The sequence below is a fragment of the Oncorhynchus tshawytscha genome, linkage group LG34, assembly GCF_018296145.1.
Source record: "Oncorhynchus tshawytscha isolate Ot180627B linkage group LG34, Otsh_v2.0, whole genome shotgun sequence".
Lineage (NCBI taxonomy): Eukaryota > Metazoa > Chordata > Actinopteri > Salmoniformes > Salmonidae > Oncorhynchus > Oncorhynchus tshawytscha.
In genome coordinates, this window is record NC_056462.1 from 8960508 (window position 1) to 8971864 (window position 11357).

General features: G+C 44.0%; 1 protein-coding gene across 1 annotated transcript; it reads left to right on the forward strand.

Annotated features, from left to right (window-relative positions):
- Positions 1–262: 262 nt before the first annotated feature.
- On the forward strand, positions 263–10940 carry LOC112231934 (zinc finger protein 528-like). The gene is made up of 5 exons (XM_024398734.2): positions 263–318; positions 487–663; positions 7136–7300; positions 7599–7710; positions 7868–10940. The coding sequence occupies exons 2-5, from the start codon at positions 658–660 to the stop codon at positions 8788–8790; spliced, it is 1206 nt and encodes a 401-aa protein (XP_024254502.2). The 5' UTR covers positions 263–318; positions 487–657; the 3' UTR covers positions 8791–10940.
- Positions 10941–11357: the final 417 nt, after the last annotated feature.

The following is an 11357-nucleotide window of genomic DNA, read 5'->3' on the forward strand; positions in this document are numbered from 1 at the left end:
AACCACATTTCCTATTGTCATACTTTTAAAATAATATGATGCATGGAACATAATCAATAGTGTATGAAGTTTTTAAAGTGCTACCTTACATCCTTGCCAAATGTATACTGTCATTAGTGTACAATATACTGTTGAGCATTGAGAGTAGCTAACCTAACAACCACTTTTCCCTCAATCATTGTCTCAGGTGAAGGACATCTCACTGGAGGCCACAGGAGCTTTGTGAAGCCAGTGGGACACAATACATGGAGAGATGACCAACCAATCACTGTTGATGAGGGGAGTGGAACCTCAACCCAGCACGTTATCGTGATAGAGGTTAGTGTGATAGTGTTACATCAAAATTACAGTACATCAAATGTGGCCAGTTTATTTCAGAAAGGCTCTCCTCAGCTATTCATGTTCATCCTTATTTATCTGTCATGTGAGTTCACTACGACATTAACTAATTCAACTCATGTGCCGGTAATAAACCTCTCTTGTCAGACTGCAGAGGCTAGAGGTCCTGGGGTAAAGCAGGAGAGGTCTGAAGGAGTGGAGGACCCACGGCACAGCAGAGACATCCAGACAGTAGAAACCACTGGAGTAGCGTCTCCTGTAGCCACGGAAGACCTACACACCGCTGCTGCGCCCAAGCCTAGGACACGACGCAGCATCATGGAGGTCAGTGGACCGGCAAACGCCGTCCTCAAGTCAGAGACAGACACCGAGACTTTAACTGTAACACTGTGGTCAGATCCAGACAGACTGGGGCCACTGGGCTGTTCCCCTGCTCCCAGTTCAGAGTATTTACTTTATGGTAACCCAAGTCCGAGGATGGTTCATTCCCATCGGGACTCCGGTGGCGCATTAGAGACTGGCAGTGATCCGTCTTGTTCTTACGCTACAGAGATGGACCCTGACCACAAGACCTTGTGTTTAGAGACACACACTGATCTGTCTAGAGGGGACTGGAATCAGTACAGTAGTAGTGTATACTCTGAAGGGTGTCTAGATAAGAAAGGGGAAGTTGTTGTCAATGATGTGAAAGTGGAGGGCAACGCTCATCTGACATGGAATGTAGACAACACTCATTTAGGAGAAGGACACTCACAAGGCAAAGATTTCTTAGATTACAGGGGAAGCTTAAAGACAAATGTCGCCACCCACTCCCCTTTACAGACGTTCAGGGATCACAACCCAGTATCCACGTCAATGTCACCTTCGGATTCACACGGCCGCGTCCTTTTCGATCAGGTATTGAATTCAAAGGACCAAAGGGCCAAGGCTCGGGGAGCAACATCAGGCAATCGTAAAGAGAAACGGTTCCTCTGCATGTTCTGTAACAAAGGCTTCAGCTGCCTCCAGAATGTGGAGATCCACCAGAGGGTCCACACAGGGGAGAAACCCTTCAGCTGCCCCCAGTGTGAGAAGAGGTTTTCCCAGGCTGGTGACCTGAAGAGGCACCAGAGGGTACACACAGGGGAGAAACCATACAGCTGCCCCCAGTGTGAGAAGAGGTTTTCCCAGGCTGGTGACCTGAAGAGGCACCAGAGGGTCCACACAGGGGAGAAACCATTCTGCTGTACCCAATGTGACATGCGCTTTGCCCTGGCTGGCAACCTGAAGATGCACCTGAAGGTCCACATGGGAGATTCTCAGAGGAGCCTCAGAATAAACCAGCAGAAAAACCATTCCACTCTAACATAGAAAGTAACCATTCTACTCGATAGCTTCTGCTGTTTAGATCAAACACTGCATTAAATATAAATATTAATTTATTGACAGGAGAAAATATCCAGACGCATTTGCAATAATGAGTGTAACAGATTTCAGTGTTGAATATTCCTGAATAGAATATTGCAACCCGATATGATATATAAGCCTAAAAAGTATGTTACCTAGTGATTCTACTGTGTAGGCTATTTGATTCACAAATGCCTATTTCATTACTTCCATTCAACTACTTTCTTTTTTCCTAAGACACTTTTCATGAGAAAATGAATGCAGATTTTACATTTACTTATTTAGCAGATGTTATCCAGAGCGACTTAAAAGCAGTGCATTCATCTTAAGTTCGCTGGGTGAGACAACCACATATCATAGTTGCAGCAGGTCCCTGCTTTGATGTTCTTTGCACTCCATGGAGTTGTCAATCAACCGTGATGTGGTCTTGGAGCTAGCAGGTCTTCCCTGGGAGGAAGAGCAGCTCCATCTTGTTGAGCTTGAGGTGGTGGGCCGACATCCAAGCTGAGATGTCTGCCAGGTACGCAGAGAGACCCGTGTGTGTGTACCCGTGTATTTAAAACTTGTTTATGTTGAATAAACACAAAATGGACTTTTCAGTGAGATTGTTTAGTATACATCACATCAAAATCAAATCAAATTTATTTATATAGCCCTTCTTACATCAGCTGATATAAAAGTGCTGTACAGAAACCCAGCCTAAAACCTCAAACAGCAAGCAATGCAGGTGTAGAAGCACGGTGGCTAGGAAAAACTCCCTAGAAAGGCCAAAACCTAGGAAGAAACCTAGAGAGGAACCAGGCTATGTGGGGTGGCCAGTCCTCTTCTGGCTGTGCCGGGTGGAGATTATAACAGAACATGGCCAAGATGTTCAAATGTTCATAAATGACCAGCATGGTCGAATAATAATAAGGCAGAACCGTTGAAACTGGAGCAGCAGCACGGCCAGGTGGACTGGGGACAGCGAGGAGTCATGTCAGGTAGTCCTGGGGCATGGTCCTAGGGCTCAGGTCCTCTGAGAGAGAGAGAGAATTAGAGAACGCACACTTAGATTCACACAGGACACCGAATAGGACAGGAGAGGTACTCCAGATAACAAACTGACCCTAGCCCCCCGACACATTAACTACTGCAGCATAAATACTGGAGGCTGAGACAGGAGGGGTCAGGAGACACTGTGGCCCCATCCGAGGACACCCCCGACAGGGCCAAACAGGAAGGATATAACCCCACCCACTTTGCCAAAGCACAGCCCCCACACCACTAGAGGGATATCTTCAACCACCAACTTACCATCCTGAGACAAGGCTGAGTATAGCCCACAAAGATCTCCACCATGGCACAACCCAAGGGGGGGGCGCCAACCCAGACAGGATGACCACATCAGTGAATCAACCCACTCAGGTGACGCACCCCTTCCAGGGACGGCATGAGAGAGCCCCAGTAAGCCAGTGACTCAGCCCCTGTAATAGGGTTAGAGGCAGAGAATCCCAGTGGAAAGAGGGGAACCGGCCAGGCAGAGACAGCAAGGGCGGTTCGTTGCTCCAGAGCCTTTCCGTTCACCTTCCCACTCCTGGGCCAGACTACACTCAATCATATGACCCACTGAAGAAGTCTTCAGTAAGGACTTAAAGGTTGAGACCGAGTTTGCGTCTCTGACATGGGTAGGCAGACCGCTCCATAAAAATGGAGCTCTATAGGAGAAAGCCCTGCCTCCAGCTGTTTGCTTAGAAATTCTAGGGACAATTAGGAGGCCTGCGTCTTGTGACCGTAGCGTACGTGTAGGTATGTACGGCAGGACCAAATCAGAGAGATAGGTAGGAGCAAGCCCATGTAATGCTTTGTAGGTTAGCAGTAAAACCTTGAAATCAGCCCTTGCTTTGACAGGAAGCCAGTGTAGAGAGGCTAGCACTGGAGTAATATGATCAAATGTTTTGGTTCTAGTCAGGATTCTAGCAGCCGTATTTAGCACCAACTGAAATTTATTTAGTGCTTTATCAGGGTAGCCGGAAAGTAGAGCATTGCAGTTGTCTAACCTAGAAGTGACAAAAGCATGGATACATTTTTCTGCATCATTTTTGGACAGAAAGTTTCTGATTTTTGCAATGTTACATAGATGGAAAAAAGCTGTCCTTGAAATGGTCTTGATATGTTCTTCAAAAGAGAGATCAGGGTCCAGAGTAACGCCGAGGTCCTTCAGTTTTATTTGAGACGACTGTACAACCATTAAGATTAATTGTCAGATTCAACAGAATATCTCTTTGTTTCTTGGGACCTAGAACAAGCATCTCTGTTTTGTCAGAGTTTAAAAGTAGAAAGTTTGCAGCCATCCACTTCCTTATGTCTGAAACACATGCTTCTAGCAAGGGCAATTTTGGGGCTTCACCATGTTTCATTGAAATGTACAGCTGTGTGTCATCCGCATAGCAGTGAAAGTTAACATTACGTTTTCGAATAACATCCAAGAGGTAAAATATATAGTGAAAACAAGTGGTCCCAAAACGGAACCTTGGGGAACACCGAAATTTACAGTTGATTTGTCAGAGGACAAACCATTCACAGAGACAAACTGATATCTTTCCGACAGATAAGATCTAAACCAGGCCAGAACTTGTCCGTGTAGACCAATTTGGGTTTCCAATCTCTCCAAAAGAATGTGGTGATCGATGGTATCAAAAGCAGCACTAAAGTCTAGGAGCACGAGGACAGATGCAGAGCCTCGGTCCGATGCCATTAAAATGTAATTTACCACCTTCACAAGTGCCGTCTCAGTGCTATGATGGGGTCTAAAACCAGACTGAAGCATTTCGTATACATTGTGTCTTCAGGAAGGGAGTAAGTTGCTGCGCAACAGCCTTTTCTAAAAATTTTGAGAGGAATGGAAGATTCGATATAGGCCTATAGTTTTTTATATTTTCTGGGTCAAGGTTTGGCTTTTTCAAGAGAGGCTTTATTACTGCCACTTTTAGTGAGTTTGGTACACATCCGGTGGATAGAGAGCCGTTTATTATGTTCAACATAGGAGGGCCAAGCACAGGAAGCAGCTCTTTCAGTAGTTTAGTTGGAATAGGGTCCAGTATGCAGCTTGAAGGTTTAGAGGCCATGATTATTTTCATCATTGTGTCAAGAGATATAGTACTAAAACACTTGAGCGTCTCTCTTGATCCTAGGTCCTGGGAGAGTTGTGCAGACTCAGGACAACTGAGCTTTGAAGGAATACGCAGATTTAAAGAGTAGTCCGTAATTTGCTTTCTAATAATCATAATCTTTTCCTCAAAGAAGTTCATGAATTTATCACTGCTAAAGTGAAAGTCATCCTCTCTTGGGGAATGCTGCTTTTTAGTTAGCTTTGCGACAGTATCAAAAAGGAATTTCGGATTGTTCTTATTTTCCTCAATTAAGTTCGAAAAATAGGATGATCGAGCAGCAGTAAGGGCTCTACGGTACTGTCTTTCCAAGCTAGTCGGAAGACTTCCAGTTTGGTGTGGCGCCATTTCCGTTCCAATTTTCTGGAAGCTTGCTTCAGAGCTCGGGTATTTTCTGTGTACCAGGGAGCTAGTTTCTTATGACAAATGTTTTTAGTTTTTAGGGGTGCAACTGCATCTAGGTTATGCGCAAGGTTAAATTGAGTTCCTCAGTTAGGTGGTTAACTGATTTTTGTCCTCTGGCGTCCTTGGGTAGACAGAGGGAATCTGGAAGGACATCAAGGAATCTTTGTGTTGTCTGTGAATTTATAGCACGACTTTTGATGTTCCTTGGTTGGGGTTTGAGCAGATTATTTGTTGCAATTGCAAACGTAATAAAATGGTGGTCCGATAGTCCAGGATTATGAGGAAAAACATTAAGATCCACAACATTTATTCCATGGGACAAAACTAGGTCCAGAGTATGACTGTGACAGTGAGTAGGTCCAGAGACATGTTGGACAAAACCCACTGAGTCGATGATGGCTCCGAAAGCCTTTTGGAGTGGGTCTGTGGACTTTTCCATGTGAATATTAAAGTCACCAAAGATTAGAATATTATCTGCTATGACTACAAGGTCCGTCCGATAGGAATTCAGGGAACTCAGGGAATCACATCTGCTCTCACCCTATTCTGCATACACACAAACACACTTTATAACCAATTAGGGCTGGGAATAGCCAGGGACCTCATGATACAATGTGCCGATATGATTAAATATTGATTTTATTGCGATTCCATGGTCCAAACAGATCTCACCATAAGTCGTTGCAGAGGGACAAGAGAGAACACTTATTTTGATCAGTCATGGAAATAAGTGGTGAAAACAAATTTGGCTCCCTATTTTTTAAAATTATATGGAGAACAAACTATGAAGCTAAACACCTAGAGTACACAAGTAGTTTAGTCAGGTTTGTCTGATGACTTATCATTGCTGACTCATATTTACGTCCACCATGATGGGTTTAACCTATACGGAATCGGTGTCCCCAAAGTGCGCTAATGTGACTACAATTACGTTGTATACAACAGCCAACTTTCCGGGGACATAGACATGTTTTATATGGGCAGAAAGCTTAAATTCTTGTTAAGCTAACTGCTGTGTCCAATTAACAGTAGCTATGTGAAAAAATACCATTCTATTTTTTGAGGCGAGTGCACAACAAAACACTTATGGCAACTGGTTTGATATTCACCTATGAAGGTAATTACATTTTGTAATCTTGCTCTGATTTTTCATCCCGAGGGTCCCAGAGAAAATGTAGCATAGTTTTGTTTGATAAAATTCATTTTTATGTTAACGTAGGAACTTGGTCTACAGTTTGAATCCAACTGCTGTCTCTGGCTCCACACCCACCCTGCCCGGTCATCTAGATGAGGGAAAGTTAATGATCCATCATTTATGACATTCCTGTGTAAACATACTTTTTGCATTTTGTATGTTCTCTATAGTGATGTACTTAAATGTATCAATTGACCTATTTGGTACATTTGGACAAACTCCTGGCAGACCTGGTGCGGTAATTGAATTCTTCACTGGATCAGTCTGGAACTTTGCACATACTGCTGTCATCTGGTGACAAATCTAAATTACACCTAGACTCCTAACTGAAAGTATGGACGTTCTCTTGCATTTCAAAGATGGAACAAAAACATTTTTTTACTAGATCTAATATGTTATGTTTCCTTTCAAATGGTATCAACAATATGCATGTCCTGAGCTACAGGCAGCTAGATTTTGGTATGTCATTTAAGGAAAATATATATATATTTTTAAAAAGGGTACGAACCCTTAACAACAATGAAGTAATTCTGTAACTACAGTATAGGACTCAAACATAGTGGAGATAAGTAAACACTCCATGTTGAAAGTGTGTTTATCTGTGTGTACATACCTGAGGGAGTGTATGTCTGTCTGTGTTATCTGTAATACCTGTCTCTTTCAGGAGGAGGAGGGTCCAGAGGTGCTGCTGGTGAAGGAGGAGGGGTGTGAGGAGGGTCTGGGGAACCCTGAGGGGACCATGGTCATGGAGGACAAGCAGACTACACCACCTCCTGAACCCACAGAGAAACTAGCTGAGCAGCACAGGACCACACACAGTCTCACTGAGGTGAGCCCACTGTGAACTACTGTCTGAATGGTATTAGGTATCCACAAAGCCTCTCAGAGCAGGAGAGCTGATCTAGGAGCATTTTTTATTTTAATGGATAAAGCTATGTAGACCGGATATTAGATCAGCACTCTTACGCTGAGACGCTTTGTGGATACGGTCTTGTGTCAAGTAATCAAATTAACACATTTGCATAGTACTCAGAAATCCCTCATTGCCCAATCAGAAGATGCCCCATAGCAGGGTGCTCATATCAGATTTCTTGATCCAACATCCTCTCACTCTGTATCTCTTACAGTCAGAAGACATGGAGGATGGGAAGCCTGATCTGCTGTTGGTCAAAGAGGAGACAATAGAAGATGGACCAGAGATCATTGATCTGCTGAGTGGACTAAAGATGGGGGAGCAAGGTAAGGGAGAAATACATATAACCTACATACAGTAATAGATCTTCAATGGGAATAGTGATGCACCTGGATATCATTTGAAACGCATAAACTGAACATCTCCAAAATGTTGACTTCTCTGCCATGTTTGTAAAGTCTATTTTCTAACCTCTTGTAACAGGTGGTTGGCTGGAGGCTAACAGAGGAGACTGGGTGGCCATCTTGGATTCCCAGACTCAGATGGGTGCAGCCAAGGACCCAGGGGACAACATCACCGAGCAGGCCAGGACCAGAGACAACATAGTGGAGGTCAGTGGATTGGACAACGTCCTCAACTCTGGGCTGGGGAACAACACTGTAAACCACAACCAGAAACAGGCAGTCGAACACAAAACAACATCCGAACTTAGTCTCCGTGACAACAGACTAGCTGAGACCAGGATGAGGCGTAGATTTGGTCCGCGGGGACGAGGAAGTGTCCGTATGCGGCAGGAGAGAACAGACACAAACTCTGTTAGCGAAGCTCCGTCCTGCTCCTATAGTTGTGATTCAGAGAGATTGATGGCGTCTCAGATTAACCCCCTAACAGGTGCTGCCTTCAGCCTGCCTTCTATAGGATCTATCAACTGGAACATGGAACCTGCGACAACACAGACACTACCTGGCCTTCATCCTCCTCACACTCTCCTGTTAAACCAGACCTCAGACAATGCCAGTGGCTCAACACTAAATGGCTACAGAAGCCCATTGACAAATTACAGTAGTTGTAACTCTATCAGTAGATCCAGTGGCAAAGAGAAGCGCTTCCCGTGTTCGTTCTGTGGGAAAGCCTTCAGTTTCCCCAAACAGGTGGAGATCCACCAGAGGATTCACACGGGAGAGAAACCGTTTGGCTGCCACCAGTGCCGGGCCAGTTTTTCACATTTGTCCAGCCTGAAGAGGCACCAGAGGGTCCACACAGGGGAGAAACCATTCGGCTGCCACATGTGCCGGGCCAGTTTTTCACACTCGTCCAACCTGAAGAGACACCAGAGAGTCCACAGAGGGGAGAAATCCTACAGCTTCCCCAGTGTGAGAAGAGGTTCTCCCACCAGCATCAGCTGAAGATTCATCTGAAGATCCACACGAGAGAGAGGCCATTCACCTGTACGCACTGTGAGAAGGTATGCACACGGCCCAAGAAAATGCACACGGCCCATGTATAGTGTATAGCCCTCAAACTCAACTCTTGACCTGGAACCCAGTTCCATTGCATTTTTTACTTGTTCTCCTCTCATCAGGCACTGATTTAGACATGGGACACCAGGTGGGTGTAGGGCTGTTAGTTGCGCTCACGATTCATTACAGCAGTCAAATTCCACGTGACCATTTTGTCATGGTAATTAGGCTTCTGATCATTAGTAGCCTACCGAACTTGCTAAACTGCCTGGTGCTCAGCATTCGATTGTCCCTCTTATCACTCGGACAGCAATGCAAATGTCATTGTAAATCAAATCAAACACTTCATGAGAGCTTATGTTGCGCAACATTTCTATAGGCTATGCAATTGCATGAGAGAGTGATGGCCTCTATTAAAAAGAGGAACCCATCAGCTTTCTATTGGCTAGGCCTACTATATTTCTTAACTTTCCTAATGTTAAGCACATTGTTTCTCTTTACAACAGGAGTATAGCCTACCTGGCTGGCATGAAAATGAACCACGGGAAAAGCATCTACCATTAGCTATTCTTTTCCTCCTGCTCCTGTTTTAAGACAGGTGCATGATAATGGTCCATTCCAAATCAAAACTCATTTCACACACATTATTTAGCATATGTAAAAATCAGATTAAATCAAGAATAGTCTGATGGATGACAATATTAGTGTTTGACTTGTGAATGATGCGTATTCCTTTTTTTTTGCGACTTTTTCGAATCATAGTCACACCTCACGTAGCCTAGCCCATAGGCTTGGATAAGGTTTGATTCACAACTAAAGTGGCAAAATAACTTCTTAAAATTACGCATATTAATCCACATTACAAGGGGTGTAGAGCCTAACTGGCATACATACACAGCACGTGAGTGTCAAGATTCTAAAATGCACCTTTAATAAAAGCATTTGCTATGAGAATGTTTTCCCGCTAATGGAGTATTCACACTTAGCCAACTGCTGTGTGCGCATTTCTGCGCTTATAATGTGAAGAAAAAGCCTTAGGTTATCAACATTTTAAGCTAATTGTTCTGATCTTTTTTGTCAGCCACATTGCTTAAAAAATTAAATTAAATTGACACTAGTAGCTATATTAATTTGGGATCTATTGCATCCCACAACTGTCCCAGACTGTTTGGAATATTTATTTTTCGTAGAATAGAATGGGTCAACTTTTGTACTATGGGGGAATAGTAGATTTACATAGGCCAATGCTTTTGCTGTTCGTTGGCTGACAAAGTAAATGTAGACAGTTCTTCCAATATCTTCAATATGCGCCTCGAAATTGAATAAGGACATGCACAGTTGCGTCCCCGATGTGTCGGTCTCCACTTGTAGCCTGTGAGAAAGACCCGATCACGTGACAGAGAGCCGCTTCAGAGCACTGTGGTTGTTAATTTCTGTATTACCAAATGAGGAGAAACAAACTTCACACACCAGAGTTATACTTATTATTAAAGATGTAGTTTAAGAGCTTTGCAATAGCATTGACTTTCAATGAATCCCTATTTCTAATGAACCATTGAGTGACAACACAAAAGTACAAAGATCTTTTATAGCCAAGATACACCCCTCTCGACCTACATGACGCACAACCGATACATAGAATGGTCACAAGGTTAAGATTTATGTGAAAGGTATCTATAATACATAGCAGACAGCAACTGCTGTGTCAACAGTTTATTGTACAGACCAGTGTCTGGCCCTCCCACTCCAAACTGGAACTGTATCTTCCTGGTACGGTATAGAACAAAAACACCAACTCATCCAATGGCATAACTCAATTGTCAACTCTAGATACTCCCATCTCAAGTAAAACCCCTTGACACCACTCCTGGACAAGCTCACTGAGGGGAGTGAGTCTCTAGGTCATATACTATCCCAGGATAAGTACAACATCAGAGAGGACATAATGGTTCCATACACCTCCCCCCAATGCCAAAGGAGGGCGCACAGACATTGGAGACAAGTAATTGGTACCCCATTAATCACGCCATCCCTTCACATGGTTTAAGAATAGGAAGACACATTCACATATGAAGACAATGTTCCATCCTGTCCTCTTCCCTTTCTGATATTCTGCATAGCACCAGAAACGTGTAAAAGACAAGCCTGACCTCTCCCCTCTCTGGGCCCCAAGTGACTGAGCCCCAGCTGAGGTAAGAAGTGCAACTGCCAACACCAGAGTCCAAAGGGATACATTCTGATTCATCCGCCACAGCACCCAACCAGGAGAAGGGAATTATTTCCAGCCCAAGGGCACAACGGCCAATGGCATGTTTTTTTTCAGGAGGCATTACAGCAACAAAGGGTATGCCCCTGGGAAATTCGAGGCATTATCAAGTGCTTGCCAAATTGTAATTGAGGCAGCTAAAATGTGTACATCCTGCACACAAAAAATTAAAGCAGAGCTCATGCCTTTCATGCACATTCCTTTTCAAACCCTCATTAGTTGTACCATGCAGCCTTAATGTATATCA

What these genes read in the sequence shown, in the direction of transcription:
- LOC112231934 (XM_024398734.2), top strand. An exon ending in CCACACACAGTCTCACTGAG is followed by an intron (nt 7,301 to 7,598) that starts GTGAGCCCACTG and finishes TATCTCTTACAG; the next exon opens with TCAGAAGACATGGAGGATGG. An exon ending in ACTAAAGATGGGGGAGCAAG is followed by an intron (nt 7,711 to 7,867) that starts GTAAGGGAGAAA and finishes CTCTTGTAACAG; the next exon opens with GTGGTTGGCTGGAGGCTAAC.